The following is a 19,802-nucleotide window of genomic DNA, read 5'->3' as shown; positions in this document are numbered from 1 at the left end:
AAGACGAATGATGGAAATAAATATATCCTGGTAGCCATGGATTATTTTACGAAATGGACTGACGCTTATGTAATACCAAATCAAGAAGCTGCTACCGTTGCAGAGGTACTTGTTAAAGAATTCTTTAGCCGATTTGGTGTTCCCTTGGAGATCCACTCCGACCAAGGGCGAAACTTCGAGTCAACCCTTTTTCAAAACGTTTGTAAATCGATTGGTGTCAATAAGACCAGAACGACACCCCTACATCCTCAATTAGATGGAATGGTCGAAAGGATGAACCGAACGATGGGTAAACACCTGTCCAAAGTTGTATCAGAACAACAAAGAGATTGGGACCAGCTCATTCATTTATTCTGAATGGCCTACCGCACGGCCGTGAATGAAACTACAGGCCAGACTCCAACCTGCCTGATTTTAGGTCGTGAAGTTCGTTTGCCCCGAGACCTAGAGTTTGGCTGCAAACCTTCCGAAGAACATGTTGCAAGCGAAGATTGAACAACATTCATGACCTTGCTCGACAACACATCCAGTTAGCCAGTGACAGAATAAAAGATCAATTTGATTATCGATGCAAGAATGAAAGCTATGAAGTAGGTGATCTTGTTTGGCTTTATAATCCACAACGTCGTCGAGGCTTGTCTCCTAAATTGCAAAGACAATGGGAAGGTCCGTATCAAATTAAAAAGAGAATAAATGACGTAATATACAGAATTAAGAAGTTGCCAACAGGTAAACCAAAAGTAGTTCACATAAATCGTCTTGCACCTTATGCTGGCTAAAATGAAACAGAAGAAGCACGAACCCTTCAACATGGGATCAAAGATTACCGGCGACCAAGCTTTAATAAATTTGTTAAATTACGCAGAAAGAAAAAGTGCTAGATTCGGCGTGACCACAGAAGTTCAGCAGGATCTTTTTAGTGTTCCGCATAACGTCTCACTAGCCCACTGTGTTGCCCAAGATCTTGAGACGACTAAAGGAATCTCATGCGTATTTTATAAGAAGTTCGGTCGTTTGGACGAGTTAAGAAATCAGCAGCCTAAAGTTGGAAGAGTACTGAGATTAGAAGAGGGTCATCGATCTTTGCTGTATATGGTGACCAGGAAGTCGTATACAGACAGAGCAAGCTACGAGGATATATGGCGTGCTCTAACTAATTTGAAGAAAATCTTCTGCAATTACGACATCAAGAATTTGGCCTTACCCAAGATAGGCCATGCACTAGATAATTTGGATTGGAAGATTGTCAGAAGCATGCTTGAAGTGATCTTCCGAGAAACCGGCGTACGAATTACTGTGTGTTGCGTTAACCCGAAGAGATCGTGTCCTTCAAAGTCAGTAGACTGTTATTTCTTCTTGAAGAGTTCATGCAGAGCTGGAGAGTCCTGTAGATTCCGCCATCCTGGGCCTACATATAGAGTTGCTGATCGGGACGCTCAGTTCTAAGAGGGGAGCAGTGTTACGAACATGCATTCTACGTAGCCCATATAATGGTTGCAGCCCGGGACCATTTACACATTGTGAAAACAAAAAGGATGATAGAGATGATATACATGATAGACGCAGATATACCTAATCTAAAATACATTTACCTTTTTCGTCTTTTTTCTTTGTCCTGGAATAATCCCTCTTCTTTGCATTTTTATCAAATTTAACTTCTATATTCAATTCATCAAACAATTCATCCCCGAACTCAGTCTTAATTTCAACATCTTTTCCAGGCTCTTTTTTAACTTCCGCCACCGAATCTGACGTTTCGGAAGATTCTTCGTACGTAGCAATCGATGTCGTATCTTTGCTTTCCGTGGGACTGCTTTCTTCAATTTCGGTTTTGATTTTTTCTTCAATTTCCGTTTTTATCGACTTAACATCTTCGGAATCATTCGATTTTTCTGAACTTATTACTTCCGATTTGGAATTTTCTTTATCTAGCTCATCATCGTCAGTTACCACAACTTCTACTATTTCGACGGAGCCCGGAACCGCGGACTGTTCAGTTTTTCCAATCTCTTCCTCTTGTGGTTCCTGTTGAGGTTCTTCACTTTGTTGATGCTAAAAATACAAACAAGTCAAGCTGTAGAATATTTACAGATTTCAATATTTTGTTATTTAAGTATCGTTTCAAGCTATCGAGAAAACCAAATTAGAGAGTAGTCTCGCAATAAAAATAAGGTGTTGGGATTTAACTCACTTCTACAAATATTATAAAATAATCTACCTATAAATAACACAGGCCGACAAAGGCTTTTGGTGCGCTGAATAGGAATCTCAGCTCCACATTGACTAATTGGCTCTGGTCTCTGAGATCTCCTAACTTGAAAGTGCAAAAATAGCGGTTTTTGGCCATTTTTGAGGTTATGTAGACCCGTTAACCCTTTTAGTCACAGCGTCCTCCTACGAGGACATAAGTAATAAGGATTATGTTGCCGAATAGTGGCATTTAACCTTACCCAATAACATGTTCTCTGTAGAACGACAGTGTAGTTACTCATTTATGAATGATGGTGCTACCTAGGACCGAGCGCAGTATCAATTGCCTAAAGTTGATTACGTCAGTTTCGCGCGAACTGTCCAACCTCCATACACGTGTAAATTTGTGATAGATTTAGACGTATAATTAAAAACCTGAAATATATATATATATATATATATATATATATATATATATATATATATATATATGTAAATACTTTTTTCTTTTTGGGTGTGGTAGTCAATAAAAAATAGAGCTTTGCTAAGGCGTACTATTTATTCTGAATCCAAGCTTTCGGTGGTTTTTTGCCACTTTTATCAAGGTCTACAAAGAAAATTACTATGTTGTAACAAACTGAATGGTGCCAAAAAGGCTGTAAAAAACTATAAAAAACTTACCCGAATGTAAGATTCGTGGCATAAACAACAACGTTAAATAACATGATAAAACTGAGGTTGCAACTAAACTTAAAAATGTACTGTTAAAAAACACTTTAAAAATTACTAAAAACGTTAAAAGTTAAAAACAAAATGAAGGACGACATGTTAAAACAGTCGTCGTTGTAGGCTTGATTTCAGTCACATTTCACGAGCAGAAAGAGAAAGTGAGTGGATAATTATTGTTTAAATAGTTTGGAGAAAATACAAAAAACAACTTTGAAAATAACAGAATACTGTTAGTGAATTTTTAGTACTGCCAACTGTATTACCAACTTGAAATTAAGCGGGAAATTAAAAATGTAAATTAATTTCCCGCTTAATTTCAAGTTGGTAATACAGTTGGCAGTACTAAAAATTCACTAACAGTATTCTGTTAGACGTTATTTTCAAAGTTGTTTTTTGTATTTTCTCCAAACTATTTAAACAATAATTATCCACTCACTTTCTCTTTCTGCTCGTGAAATGTGACTGAAATCAAGCCTACAACGACGACTGTTTTAACATGTCGTCCTTCATTTTGTTTTTAACTTTAACGTTTTTAGTAATTTTTAAAGTGTTTTTTAACAGTAACATTTTTAAGTTTAGTTGCAACCTCAGTTTTATCATGTTATTTAACGTTGTTGTTTATGCCACGAATCTTACATTCGGGTAAGTTTTTATAGTTTTTTACAGCCTTTTTGGCACCATTCAGTTTGTTACAACATAGTAATTTTCTTTGTAGACCTTGATAAAAGTGGCAAAAAACCACCGAAAGCTTGGATTCAGAATAAATAGTACGCCTTAGCAAAGCTCTATTTTTTATTGACTACCACACCCAAAAAGAAAAAAGTATTTACATATATTTTTTCCAACTAGTCAAAAAACTTTGGACTACTTTTTCTTACTATATATATATATATATATATATATATATATATATATATATATATATATATATATATATATATATATATATATATACAATTGGTTTGATTGTAACTAGACGCTTTATAATTTATGCTTTTTTATTTAAATACACGAATGACAAAGAAGTCATTATTTTTCAAAGGGGTAAATAATAAGAATGGGTATACATTTAGGGTCACTTTTTTTATAAGAAGCATAGTTTTTAGAATTTTTTAGCAATGTTGATACCGTTGTTTTGAATTCTGCATTCCGATAATTTCCTAAAAAAATGTGGACAACTTGTTTAAAACTAGTCCATGCTTTTTTTCTGTGTCATAGTTCTCTTAAAATTGCAATCTTTCATTACCTTCCCAATGTCGAAGTCTACAAAAACAGTATGGGTAGTTTGTAGGGGTTGCTAGGGTTAAAGTGTTTTGTTTCGATCAGTAAAACGCAGTTACTGTTTTTAAGTTTTTTTAAACATAAGAAATTTAAAATGCGAATATCTGAGCAAACTTAACGTCATTTAAAAGATTGAGACTTATATTTTAAGATGTTTGTAACAGTTTCTGGGAGAAAAATTATATTATGATACTACATAACCTCAAAAATGGCCAAAAACAGCTATTTTTGCACTTGTAGGTTAGGAGATTTCAAAAAGAGTAAATTTGGCAATCTGGAGCTCAGATTCGGATTAAGCGCAGAAAAAACCTTCTAAAAAGTATATTCTGATATCTGGGTCCGAATATTGATCAATTTTGTACACATGTGTAATCTAACATGTTTAAAAATTTTAACGTCTTGGAAATCTGGTGGGCCATTCCCAAACGGAGAAGAGACATCAAGCATCTTTAGTGAAATACTTGTTTTTTACAATCATTGTCTGTTTGTCTAAAGTTTAGGTTGAAAATTTCCACTTTATGTTGTACTTTTTTTATCACATTTTTCACTTCGTATTTCCATGTGAGTCTTTGTTCTCCATGCCATTGCCTTGTCCATGTTTGACTTCCGTATGTCATTCTTGTAGGACGCAGCTACATATAAGCTAAATATAATTATATCGAAAACATAATTCAAAGACAAGGAGGATAATATTTTGACAGAACAGCAAGAAATACTAAGAAGATCGACAAAAAATTTTAAGAAAAAGCTTGAGGGCGATTGAAGGAAGACGAACTCCGATGTACCGTTAGACCGAGCAGACAACAAAGAAATGCCCCCCACTAACAATACCCAAGATTAAAACAGCGGTAGACAAATTAAATAAATAAATAACTGGATACATTCAGTGGAAAAAGAGTGGACACCTCGTAAAACACAAAATAACAAACATTGGATGTCAGAGGAAACCTTATAATTAATAAAAAAAGAATATTTATGCTACAACATACTACAAAAACCGGAAGTCACATTCAACAAATAGGAGAGCTAAGCAGGAAAATAAAATGTATGTGCACCAGAGATAAAAACAACCACATAAATAACGTGTATCAGGAACAGGAGCAACATGCAAACCGCCATGAAAGTCATGAACTATCTCTTCTTCTTCTTCCTCTTTATAAGCAATTCTGCTTGTTCATTGGCGGATTAATAACTCTATGGAAAGTTGTCATTACATCTTTGTCATTACGGGTCTCCTTCATTCTGCTTATGTGGTTATTCTCATCGTATTTCCTGTAATTATTCTCAGTGCTCTCATCTCTGCCGTTTCCAGTAGCCTTTGCGTTGTGGCTGTGTCGGGTCTTGTTTCTGAGGCATATATCATTATTGGTCTTACACTGGCTTTATAAATTCTTGACTTAATCTCAGTGTTAATGTGTCTGTTTCGCCATATAGTGTTATTAAGATATCCTGAAAGTCTATTTGCTTTTTGTACTTGATCTCTCACTTCTTTGTCCAGGTGTCCATAGCTAGACAGTGTAATTCCAAGGTATTTTATATCCATTACTTGTTCAATACTGATGCCATCAATTTCTATTTTACATCTGGTTGGTTCTTTGCTGACTACTATTGTTTTAGTTTTCTGAGATTAGATCGTCATATTATATTCTTTTGCTCTTATGTTAAATCTGTGGACCAGTCTTTGCAGACTATCTTTATCTTGGGCTATCAATATTGCGTCGTCTGCGTAACAGAGTAATTTTATTTCTTTGTTTCCCATTCTGTATCCTCTTCCTTTGTTAACGCTTTTGATGATTTCATCCATGATCAAATTGAAGAGTTTCTATAGGTTGTGTAAGTTGTCCATCTATTCTGACTTCCATTTTGTTGTTTTGTTAGATGTTTTCGATAGTTTTTATAATATTTAGGGGAACTTCTCTATTATACAGAAGATGAATTACATATTTGAGTCTTATAATAAACTACATGAACTATTTAAATATGATAACTATTTAAATAATTACATAAACATACTCTTACATGAATTATTTAAAAATGTTAAGTATTTAGCGCTAGAGTTCAAGCCACAACTTCAAGCCATTCAAGATCAAAATGGAAAAGTAAAAACCGACAAAGAGATCATTACAGAGACCTGGAAAAATTACTGCTCAGAATTATACAAAGACAAAAGATGCATCAGTCTCAGAACACAAGAAACATGCAATGGGAGAGGCAGAACCAAACATTTTACGAGCGGAAGTAGAGAAGGCTCTCAACCAACTAAGAAACAAACAATCCCCAGGGATCGATGGCATACCAGCGAAGACTCTAAAATAAAGGGCGAAAAATGGAGTAGGAGTAGGAGTCAAACGCAGGAACTATAAACAAGAATGCAGTACAAGTAATAGGATATGCGGACGATATAACCATAGTAGCAACAGATAAAACAGCATTAAAGAAAACCTTAAGCAATAGAAGAAACGAAGCCAAACTGAGAGGACTGGAAATAAATGAAAAAAAAATTATTGTAATTTATTTACGGTATTTGAATTCAGTGTAAACAAATGAAAAAATACCTTCGTAAAATATTTAATGTCGTAAGTAACAAAGACTAATAGTAGTAGTGTAGTGTAATAGTCTAATAGAAGGTAAAAGATTAGAAGAACTTACTGACTTGTATGCATTTCAAGTCTATATGTCAAAAGATGAGGCAGATTCAAATTTTAAGAATGATTTAACGCAAAAAAGAAAGATACAAAAAATCTAAGACAACTAAGAAACACTACTGTACATCAAGAAATTTACTACCAACGTCTTTGTCAATTAATATATCTCCAAGTACAGAGGAACCTATCTAAAACTTATCAAAGCAGCTAAAAAAATGTACTATCAAAATCGTCTGGAAAGATCTAAAAAAAATTTCACTTCCCAACCCTGAAAATCTAAATAAATACTTCGTTAATGTGAATAAACGACCCTTATACAACCAGTGTTGACATATGGATCGAAGACATGGACCATTTCCAAGGCAGATGAAAATCTCCTGCTTATATTTGAACGAAGGATCCTGAGAAGAATATTCGGTGGCATCTGTGAAAATGGTGTTTGGAGAAGGAGGTACAACTACGAGATATATCACAGATATAAACATATATTTGGTGGTAAAGATGTAGTATCCCTTATAACAATAGGAAGACTAAGATGGGCAGGACATCTGGCAAGATCACAGCAGAACAACCTTCCTAGAAGAATCCTTATGTCACAACCAACCAAGTAGAAGTAGGGGTAGGCCAAAACTCAGATGGAGAGATGGTGTAGATGAGGATGGTAGACAATAGGCGCAGCAAACTGGCAACAGTTGGCAATGGATAGAACTGATTGGCGTAATAGACTTGGGAAGGTCGAGGCTCTTTTATAGGCCTGTAGCACCCATGATGATGAATGTGAATAAAAATATAACATCAACTATTTTGCCATAAAAGTATCCTATTTCCTATCTCCCCAATTAAAAAAAGGTCTCTAATTCATTATTTAAAAGACCAGTTAATAAATCTGAACTGATCGAAACAATCAGTAGTATCAAAAGCAAATCTTCCTGTATTACTTGATGGACTAACAATAAAAAGGAGGTACATATAAATAAAATATATCCATAAAAAGGAGGTATTCATAAAAAATTTCTTAAATCTCTCAAAAAATGTGTTGGAAGTCCTGGTCTTACTAATTAATGATTTCTTTGAAAAAGGTATATTTACAGAGTGTCTAAAGACAGCCATTATTATTCCTCTTCACAAGAGTGGTGAAAAATCGAAAGTCTGCAACTATAGACCTATTGCCTTACTACCGTCTTATCCAAAATTATTGATAGACTTATAAAAGTCCGACTTATGTCCTTTCTCGTTGAAAACATTTTATCACAGTCAGTTCGATTTTTTATCTAATAAATGTACCAGTGATGGTATGTTTTCTGTACTACATCAGGTCTATCAAGCACTAAACAATAATCTTCTAATTTACTCTCTTTTAACGTGGATAACACAGTAGCACTATCCTATAAAGGAGCTCTTCAACCCTTGCTTCTTAATAACAGCCAGATCAGTATCGTTGATTCTGAAAAATCTCTTGTAATTTTTATAGACAGCAACCTTAAATGGTCCCTTCATATCGATTTGTTAAGTAAGAAACTAGCCTCAGCCTGTCATGCAATAAGACCTGTTTCGAAGGAAATCAATTTAGCATCTTCCAAAATAACATATTTTACTTTGTTCGAGTTTCATCTTCAATATGGTTTTCCTTTTTGGGGCTCTAGTACAGCTGTCAAATCTGATCTAAGAGCAATACAGTATCTTATTAACCTAAGTAGAATAACACATTTCAGAAGTTACTTCAAAAATCACGGGATTTTAACTCTTCCATCTTTATATACAGAAACTGTTTGCTTAATTCGTAAACACCTACATGTTTTCCAGCAAGACCTAATCATGACTACTCCACCAGAAATTCAACCTTTGATGTGTATTTACCGATCCCGTCCACTGTGTTAGTAAAGAAATCTATATTACATATATATTCGGCAAAAAAATTAAACAACCATCTCCCTTTGCAACTTAAATCTGCAACTTCTTTCGTTAAGTTTCGTAAAATGACAAAAGCCTATCTATCTAAAAGACCATATTATTCAGTGGAAGAGTTTCTTAACGAATAACTAAGAACAGTATCTTTATGAAAAAGTAACTAAAGTATTTTTATATATATTTGGGTATCACATGCAGCAACTTAAACTTATTAGTTCGTAATGTTTTCTTATACAATTTGCAATTTATTTAAATTCTGCAATGGATTGTGTATTTTATTATCTTTTATTTTGTGATATTGACAATGTATGTAATTTTAGTAAATTTTAAATTGTTATTGTTATTTTTTTTGACTTTTTGTAAGCTTTGTCCATAAAATTGTACAATTTGCAGTGACAATAAAGCATATTTCTATTCTATTCTATAACAATCAAATAAGACAAAAAAGTATTATAAATATTACTCACCATAACAATATTAATTTGAATATCCGAAATATACGTTTTTATCATCACAAATATGTTAAAAAGTGTATATAATACTACAAGTACAACACATTAACTAATCTAGATACCAACAGAAGAACAAAACTGGCTTTCTTATAAAAAGTGGACCAGATAATAAAGTTGTAGTAGAAGTTTAGTCCAGTCAAAAATATGTATACATTAATAAAGTTGCCGAGTAGCACAAGGCTTGTGCTGTTGTTTTGAGAACTGTGGGGTTTGCGCCCTAGGGGGTTAATCCTATACGTTACTTTTTGCCTAATTTTTTTTTTACAATGATGTTTATATGTAAGTGTTCTGTCCAGTATTCCCTTCGAGATTTGTGTTCCAGGTTCAGCTGGAGATTTGCGTCCTTGTTTCTAAGGTGAATGAATTTGAGTTTTATTTGGGTTGGTTAGGGAGTTCTTGTCATAGAATTCGAACATGGTGGACAGAGCCGTTTCTAGCTTAGCCTCTACTCCACAGAAGGGCTTGTTTTAAACAGTTATGGCCAGTTCGCCTGCATATAAAAAGTTTTTTGAGTAGACAAGAGTGGGCTGACCGTTGGTATAAATATTGAAAAACATTGGTGGGGGTACATTTACTTCGGGCAGGTTTTCTCAACCAGCTCTTGCCGTTTAAGGTGCTCTTTTTATCAATTAAAACACTGTCAAATCGGTTCAGAAAACCGAGAATATTTTAGATTTCCTTTGGTGTTTTTACGTTGCAATTTAGTTTAAATTCTACTCCAGTGGCCTATTCATGAACGAAATATTTTCTGTTTGATCACTGCCTTGAGATCTATGTGGGTTTGTATTTCTTGGAAGATTACATAGAAGAACATACTGCTTTAGCTGCTTCCCTAATATACCAACATGAAATACCAACTTATTTTGTGTATAGTTTATTGCAGATATAGTGTATTTCTTGAATTAGGGGATTTGTCTAAGTATGCGGTTCGATCTGCTTTAAATAATCTGGATAGATCAGTGTTAAAAGCTGGAAGATTACAACTCCATGAAGGTACCAAGAATATTTAGAAGGTAGTGGTAGAATTTGAAAAATTGATGGTACCTAATGAATATTTAAATTTGTAGCGCTATGAGTGCGGATTTGGATCTATTCACAGGGAGTGGCTCTATATGATTGATTAGATTTATTGTTGGATTACTTGTATTTGCCGAGACCCTGGCAAAGCAAGTCATTAGAAACTGTTGTATTCTTAAATAAAGCGGTGGCTCCGAGGATTCATCATAAAGACATTTTAAGTAGTGATTCTTCGTCGGCACCAAGAGCAATCAGCGAGATATTTAAGAAGATAATTTTTTGCAGGCACTTTCCTTTAGTTTCCTGAATATGTGTTCTTCAACTCCAAACTTTTTGTAAAATATGACACCCAAAAGTTTTTATTTGTCTACTATTTGCAAATGAAATCCATGTAGATTATAAAAGGTGAATTCGATCTATATTTTTTAGATTGTAGAGCTGAGGATTTAAATCCAGCGCTTGATGACCTAGCTGTAGTTACCTTGAGCATATAATACAATATCATCCGCGCATATAGAATACCGTACTGGTGGTTATATAGATGAGTCAATCATTCAGGCTTTCCCAGGAGGTGGATCGGAAGACGAGGTTTTATAGAGTGGCCAGCAAGGTCGCCAGATCTAACACCTCTAGACTTTTTCCTGTGGGATTACATAAAATCAAAAGTTTATGTCAATAGACCCCAAAACTTACAGGACTTGAAAGATAGAATTAGGCATGAAATGAGTCTAATTACTCCAGAAGTCATCCGCAATATACTTGATTTCTATTTAAAAAATTAACGATTACGTCACTACACCCACACCGGTGACGTCACCCTACTTTATGTACGTTATAAGATAGGTATTTTATAACAAAAATCGACCTGTTTCGGGATTTCCCTCAAAACTCGACGGTTCTCGAAATAATGATAATATTTCATAATTTAGCCATTCACTGTATAACTGTAGTATACTCATCGAGCAAAAAGACAAAAGAGGGAATGTAAAGGTAGTGGGGGTAAAAATATTGTTAGACAGGAAGTGCCATCTTGAGAGGCCAAATTAAACAAGGAAAGAGAGTGTTTCCTTGTTTAAGAAATCAAATTTAGTTGGGTTATGTTATTATTTGTCCCAACTGTCACATGAAATCTTATTTATATTGAAGTTTTTTAACAATTGTTTCACATTTTAGACTGTTATCGTTAATATTTAATTAAAATTTTCTCGTCTAAGACACATTCTGAAAACTATTTTATAGCTACTGTTAATAAGTGTCGGAAAATTTAAATTTGGCGCATTCGCATTAACGGATATGTCGGCCATCAGAGGCCACTTTTTTGGTCGCCTTTTCATAACGATTAGATTCCCTCTTTTGTCTTTTTGCTCGATGAGTATACTATACAACAGTAAAAAGTTATAGGCTTTTCTTCTGCAGAATACGTTTTAATCTGCCAAATTTGTTCCCCAGAAGAAAGGCTTATGTAAACTTGTTTTAATACTCTTCATTTGAAAAGAAAAAAGGACATCATAAAGGTTTTCTCTATTATTTTATCAATGGAACGAAAATTCTTAAAACTAAAACCCTTAAACAATGCAAGTGCTTGTTTCTCAAAATACACTTTTAGTAGATAGGCCCCTCTTCTACCTACCGCCTCAATTGATGTGCTATAAAAATTCACTTCTATTGTTTATAATACTTGTTAGATATACTAACCTCTGATATAACCGGTGAAATATTTTTCGTTTCTTCTTTCGGCTCTTCGACATTAGAAATATACTGATTTCTATTCTGCTGCAGTTCGATCTCTTTGTCAGTCGGACTTGTTTGCTCTAAATAAGAAACTTGTTGCTGGTACTGCGGAACGTACGGTTTGTGATCTTGTTTGTTGATGTTGGAAACCTTCACCGAAGGTTGGATGATGGGATCCTCCTGAAATTCAAAAGGATCCACAACCGGGGCAGGAGTAACAAATTTTTCTTCCACTTTTTTTTCTTCTTTTGGCTGGAAGTTCATAAAAAAAAAGTAAATATTAATTTAAGGAGAAACTTTGCAAAATGCTATATATTGCCGAATTTTTCCACAACTGCTAGTGAATTTTAGGGTTGCAGTAAAATCAAACCTCTGCTATACCAAGTTGCTTATAACTTCGTTTTTTTTTTAATGGGACACCCTGTATATTTTTTAATTTTAGAAATACTCACGTTATTCTGAACATTTTTTGTTAATACTTCCTTATACCTATTGTGAACCGTTTTTGAGTTATAATGTATATAATATAGTTCAATATCCTCTAATGTAATTTGAATAAAAGTTTAAATTCTTTATGAAGTTGTTAACCAGATACAGCATTATCGTTTACAGTGTAAAGTTGTCTTTTCATTATACAGGGTGCTGTCAAAATTGGCATAAAACTGACATTCTAAATTTTTCCCTAATTCCTTTTTTTCAAATGGGACACCCTGTATGTAATTCATTATTTTAGAAAAATATGTTTTTCAATATCGATCTGTATTAGTATTCCCTATACATATCTCTAGCAGGTTTCAAATAAATTAACTTTATACATTTTTGTCGCAAAAAATTTATTTATCAAGTAGTCAATAGAATATTCTGACAAAAATATCAGTTATTTTTAATGATTAATAGTTCCCTGGTTATACACAATTGATCATTGATTATCTGAATTTACAAATAATAAACTATAAGAAAAAATTTAATGATTCTACCTAAAAAGGTAATTTACTTGCCTACTAGAGATGTAACTCTGTACTTTGGCTTTCAATTAAATGTCCTAATAAAGTAATAAGGACACTATTCTGACAGGATAGATGCCCAAGGTTTAAATATATAATAATAAAATAACAATACCGAACTCTCTGATTAAATGTGTACACATAAAACCGTACAACAGAGTTGATAGGGAGGATTTAAAACCTCAACCTGTAGTTGACAATTAGTCCTTAAATGTTATTTAGTATTATTTAAAAAAAATGACAGGACTTTACATATTATGTCAATATTATAAAAAAGATTATTAAAACTGATGAATAAAACTTAATACAAATTAACAGTGTTCCACACTCTAAATGAGGGAGGTCTTTCCGGCTGGTTCCCTGAAGTTGTCCGGGAATAGTCTTATAGAGATCTGGACCTCTGAAGGAACAGCTAAGGGTGACGGGTAAAGGTGTAAATCCAATAGGGAAAAACTTAATTCTTTTTTTTTCTGCAAATAAACCCAAAAAAAATAAAAATAAAGAATCCTTGACTCCTAATTTTAACTTCTTCAGTATGCTAAAAAGAACATTTGTGTTAGCGTTCCTTCTTACTATTTAGAAAAAGTAGGGAAAAACACAAGGTTTATTAAGCCAACTTCTCTTCCCCAAAGTCAAAACCAGAGTCCTCGCTAATTCCTAGTCGGATAAGCTTGTCTGCCAAACTGCCGCTTGGAGTCGCTGTTTAATACCAACTTAGAAATTACAAATTACTAAGAGATATCGACTGAATATTGATTTATAGATTTTATTTAAAGTGATGCAAGGATTATTGACGTGAAGGACTTTTATTTCACACCGTATATTTATTTAACCCTTTAAAATATTATTTATATTATAATCTCTTTCAGATACAAATTGTTATTTGATTGTATTAATTATTCTTTATATATTATGTATATATATCGTATGTTTAGTGTTTACAGCGGGATATAATTTCTCTTCCCTACTCTTTTTGTTCCTGTCTAGGAACCATCTGTATCTTTCTCGTATTGTTTTTGTCTTATTTTCTTTCAGTTCTCGTCACTTTATATTGTCGTCTCAGGTGGACTCTTCTTCTTCTTCTTATGGTGCCTATCCGTTACGGATGTTGGACACTAACATGGCTATTCTGACTTTGTTGACTGCTGCCCTGAAAAGTCCGGTAGTGGTTAAGTTAAACCATTTTCGCAGGTTATGCAGCCAGGATATTCTTCTTCGTCCTGGACCTCTTTTTCCATGCACTTAACCTTGAAGTATGGTCCGAAGTAGGTTGTATCGTTGTTCATTGCGCATTGTATGGCCCAGGTATTCTAGTTTGCGACGTTTTATAGTTATGAGTAGTTCGCGCTCTTTACCCATTCTATGTAGTACTTCTTCGTTGGTAACTCTGTCTATCCAAGAAATCCTCAACACGCGTCTATAGCACCACATCTCAAATGCTTCGAGTCTCTTCAGTGCTTCAGATGCTTCAGTTAAGGTCCATGACTCCAAGCCATATAAAAGAACGGTGAATACGTAGCATTTTAGTAAACGAACTTTTATTTCCAATTTGAAAGATTTTTTTCATTTTGACGAAAGCTGATCTTTCCTTCTCGATCCTTATCTTAATTTCCGTCGATTGGTCCTACTGTTCATTTAAGTTTGCACCCATATAACAAAAGTTGGTGATTTGTGTTATAGGTTGTTGGTTAACTAGTAATTGACCAGGTGGTATTCTATTTTTGCTTATAACCATGTATTTGGTTTTTTTGATGTTAAAATCAAGCCCAAACCTGCTACTTACTTCTGCCACCCTGGAGACAAGTGTCTGCAGACCTTTAAGACTGTCTGCAAAAATGACAGTATCATCAGCGTATCTTATGTTGTTCAATCGTTCTCCGTTTATAAGTATTCCCTCGTCTATGTCCGTTAGCGCTAGGTTCATAATGTGCTCTGAATATGTATTGAACAATAATGGGGACAATATACATCCCTGTCGCAGGGATGGCGCGTGGTTCAGGTGGAATAGACTTCTTAAATGATCTACTCCGCCTGCAGGTACGCTCTACGTAGGGCTTCGTGTGAAGTGTACGAAGTACCCCTAACACTTATCTCTCTTCAGTTCAGGATGTTATAGAATTTTACCAAGTCTTGATAAAGACTTGGTATAAATTCCTGGAAAATAATTTGTTGAAGTTTTAGAAATAAAACAACAATGTAGCAAAAACTAGCTACAGAGTCTAGGTGAAGCGTAGAATGGGACAGAGCCCCGACTGGAGATCCCTAGAGCGTACGATGCTCTAGGTAAGGTCGTGGTCAGTAGACTGATCTCCACTTGAAAATCGTGCACATATTTATACACAATTTTTAAGCCGAGGTGGGCGGGGCGATGCGCATTAAGTGTGTTCTATTGGTCGATAGACTAGATTCTCGTATTTAGTAGGTTTCCCTGTTCTTTCAAAAATAGGGTGGTGCCCAAAAGTTTCTTCTCTTACGTGTATTTACCTCGCTCTCGAATCTCTTGTAGTCTAGCTTTGTCGAACCCCGACCAAGACACCTGTGCCAGACTGAATCCCATACCGTAATACCCTTATTTGTAACCGTGTTGCCAATGATCAGAGCAATTTCCATCTTCCATTACGCACACTTCTCCACAACCTAACAGTGGCATTTATTACGCTACACTTTTAAGCAATGTGTATCTTGTATTCCTACGTTTGAATCAATTTGTTTCCTACATTTTTTATACTCGCGCAGTTAGTGAACTTAGTGTCCATCATGATCTTTACATGATTTTTTAATAGCGACCCAATGGCAACCCCTTTAATTTTGACTGCATAAATCATAATTTATTAAAAATGTATGGCACTTTTTTAGATTATGTTTAAATCATCTGAATAACTAATCATAATTGTATAGTAGTTTTAATATTATTCAGTCCGGTCCTGATCCCACCGCCATATTGGTATGATCGTTAACCATACCTTCTGACGCCGTTTTTAATATACACGTTAATACGCTCATAGCTTCTCCATAGATTCTAACACGATGGTTTGCACTTTGTTGGTCTTGACATATTTGTCGCTCTTAGTTGAAGGCCTAGTCCAAAATAACAGCGGTTAGCCACGCATATTCTTTTGCTTATTTCTTTGGATGTGTTGTTTTTGCAGTCAACCAGTGAACCTAAGTAGCAGAACTCTTCCACCGTTTCTATAGCTTCGTGTTGCACCTTTTAGTTATTTTGTTGCATTCTTGTACCGCCTAAGCTAATTCAACCTAATCCTAATAGTTTATGTTATGTTAATAATTACTACTACTTACCTCAATCTTAGGCTCTACAATGTCCTGAAGGTCATCCTCATCGTCAAATTCTAAATTAATATTAATATCTCCATTTCCGTCCAATTCTAAATGATGCTCAGGATCAGTTACAATATCATGAGCATTCTCTATGATTTCCGATATAATATCATCGACTTCTTCTTTCTTTATTTCTGGAAGGGGACCATCCTGGACTAATATGCTGTTCGCTAAATCGTCAATTTTGATGTTAGGCAAGCTTGGATCATCCAAGATATCATTTGTAATAGGTTGGTGCTGTTGTGGCTGATGGTGATGAATTTGTCCTACCAAGTCAGGCGTTTCTTGGCCAATAGCTGAACTAACAAGTTGTTGTAAACCAGGAGATACCTGAAAATAAATTTTATTTCATAAAACCAGACGAGATGTGTGCAATAAATTGAACTGTTAATTAAAGATTTATGTGGGAATATTAAGGTGGACAACTTAAAGAACAGAAATGAAAATACTTGTGTAGACTGTAATAATTTTAATTGGTTGCTTTAGTCATTTAGACTTAGGGAAGTTGAGTGGCAATCCTTTACCAACACTAGCAAAAATACCTACTGCAATGTATATCCAACTCTTCCATCTACTCCGCCAAACGAGAGAAGCTGCATCTCTCGGAAAATTTATACTATGTACATTAGATCACTTTTTGGAGATACTACAGTAAACGCATCTCTCTCTTCAATCCTGACCCACCGGAGGGAGTGTAATGGCCATAGTGATGGCGTGTATTGTCCGTCTCCAAAGATCTCTGTCTCTGGTCATTTCTTTTAACTCATACATGCCTTTTCCCTTCCTTCAAGCGCTCTTCTCATAATACACTTCTCCAAGAAATTAACGCACCACTTCAATAAATCAATTTTATTTGTAAACAGGCAAAGAAAAAAAATAAAACTTTACAAGATTTATTTTACATTTTATTAGTAATTATAACAATTTGTCTAATCATCAGAAAATGTTGAAGTACAGGAGAAAAAAAAAATAAAACGGAAAATTCTAAAAAAATAATCATAAGAAAAGTAAACTAAAATATGAAAAAAGTCTTAATAACGAGTTTTTCCACCTTTACTACGTATAACAGCCTCACATCGTTGGCCCATACTTAAAATTAATTGCCGTATTTCATTTTGGTCTAGTTCTCTCCAAATCTGGATCAGCCTCTCCCCCACTTCCTGTAAGTTGTTTGGTTGGATCGGTGTCGCTCTTAATCGCCTACCAAGGATATCTCAGAGATTTTCAATCGGATTTAAATCCGGAATATGTGCTGGCCATTCCATAGTGTTAATTTCTACCTCTTCTAGATAATTTCTGACGATCTGTGCAATGTGAGGTCTAGCATTATCTTGCATTAGTAAGAAATTTTCACCGATATAAGGAGCGAATGGTACTACATGTTGCTCCAGGATCTCCAATTTGTACCTTTCAGCTGTAACAGTTCCATTTTGTATGACCACTAGGTCCGTACGTGCGGTCAAAGAAATACCACCCCACACCATAACGGATCCTCCACCAAAAAATGTGGTGTGAGAGAAGTTACATTGAGCATATCGTTCGTTGGGTCGTCGCAACACACGAACACGTCTGTCGTTATTGTACAAACAAAATCGGGATTCATCAGTAAATAGCACTCGTTCCCAGTCAGCCTCTAACCAATTAACGTGTTCTCTGGCAAAAGGTAGTCTCCCCCTTCGATGCTCTGCAGTTAATAGAGGACCTCGGGTGGCAATCCTAGGTGTTAAGTTGTATTCCCTAAGTCGCTGGCGAACAGTTTCAGTACTAATTTGTATATCATGTACGTCTCGAAGCTGAATTTGTAGACTTCGATGTGTTACAAAACGTTGTCGAAGTGCAGAAATTCTTAAAAATCTATCTTGAATAGGGGTAGTTACCCGGTTTCGTCCTTGCCCTGGTCTGCGAGTATGATCCCCTGTTTCGAGGAATCTTTCTAACACCCGTGAGACGGATGTGTGGGACACATTAAACCGACGACCAATTCTTCGGTAACTCCAACCTTCTTCCGACAGTATCACTGCTTGGGCACATTCATCTCAGGTTAAATTACGTGATTGGCGCTCCATAGTAAACACAATTAACAATAATCAACAATTAAACAGTAGCCGAATAAAATTCGCGAAGACTTGGAAATTAATATATTTATAGAGTTAGTACATTTTTTGCTTCTTTTTGTTTTGTTGCAAAAAAAAACTATAGTGATAAAACACAGTCAATATATATAGAGTGTACGAATAGCATATACAAGGGGCTTCCAAACATAACATTACAATGGAAATTTTTATTAACGCTAAAAAAATATTTTAATATTTCAAAGTGGTGCGTTAATTTCTTGGAGAAGTGTATTTTCCCCATATCGTGGGCGTACTGGGAAAATCCACTAACTCCATTTTTTTTTCAATTTTGACATTTGGTTACCACAAACATCATTTTATATCCACAAATATCAATATATTAACAGGAAAAACCGTATATCTCCAAATTCGTCATCTATAAATATAATAGTCTCCCGTTTTATACCGCTGTCGCGGCTTTGGGAGTATAGCAGGGTAGTCTGCTATATCTAGGGCCTACGGTATACAATTCGTCATCTACCGTGCTTAAATCTGAACCATGATTTAGTCTAAGTCCAGTAGCGGAATTTTATACAGTAGAAATATATTAAGTGCTTTTAGTTGATTCTTATTTACAAAAAATTACAAAGCTTGACAAGAAAAATCAACTAACTGCACACAGTGTAATTTTAGTTGCCTATGCAAGATGTAATAGTAGAACCTGGGACAAGGAGAATCAACAAACTCCAAATACTGCGGTAATGTTTGACAAACACTACATTAATTTTAATTTTGTTTAGACGTCGATGCAACAAGTATTGGTAGGTTTATAAAATTCATTAGAATGTATAGCAGAAATAAATTATTGTGTAAAATGGTAGAGGCTGCTGAAAAGGCACAAAATCTAGTAAGTATTCACTTTATTTTTTGTTTTTGTAGTTTTATTATTAAAATTATTTGATTATTAACAATACTATTGTTTTGGTTTAGAACGGGAACAAAATGGTACTTGCTCTAAAGAAATCATAATGAATGCTGTTCAAGACGAACAACAATCTATGTCAATATGTAGAACAACAACTCCACTGTCCGGTATAAAACTTGTAAAGCTTTTACATATAATAGGGATTCATTTCAGTCTTCTCCGAGCAGCTCTGAAAACACTAAGAGTCCAATAAATAAATTAAATAGTTGGAAAGAAAGCAATCCTGAAACTTGGAAATGTAATGTTGCCAGGAAAAGACGAAGTCAGGGTTTAGATTATGAAATTAAGAGAAACAAAATGACCAGCTAAGACACCCCAACCAGTTGATTGTCAAAATTGTCGCTTTAAATGTCACTAGCACTTCACAGAAGAATACAGAAAAGTGATGTGTTTGGCATATTGGAAGC

The 19,802-nt window shown here is 34.7% G+C and overlaps 1 protein-coding gene across 1 annotated transcript in view; it reads right to left on the bottom strand.

Moving 5' to 3' along the window:
- Brd8 (Bromodomain containing 8) overlaps nucleotides 1-19,802 on the bottom strand; it is a 37,859-nt gene that overhangs the window by 12,283 nt on the left and 5,774 nt on the right. Inside the window, exons 3-5 of the mRNA XM_072534434.1 lie at nucleotides 16,318-16,686; nucleotides 11,978-12,265; nucleotides 1,593-2,052 (exon numbers count right to left, since the gene is read on the bottom strand). Coding sequence (XP_072390535.1) covers nucleotides 1,593-2,052; nucleotides 11,978-12,265; nucleotides 16,318-16,686 — 1,117 coding nt within the window. The remainder of the gene's footprint in view (nucleotides 1-1,592; nucleotides 2,053-11,977; nucleotides 12,266-16,317; nucleotides 16,687-19,802) is intronic.

The sequence above is a fragment of the Diabrotica undecimpunctata genome, chromosome 6 (assembly GCF_040954645.1).
Source record: "Diabrotica undecimpunctata isolate CICGRU chromosome 6, icDiaUnde3, whole genome shotgun sequence".
NCBI classification, from domain to species: Eukaryota; Metazoa; Arthropoda; class Insecta; order Coleoptera; family Chrysomelidae; genus Diabrotica; species Diabrotica undecimpunctata.
The sequence above is the reverse complement of the archived record's forward strand: the minus strand, read 5'-3'. Positions and strand labels throughout refer to the sequence as shown.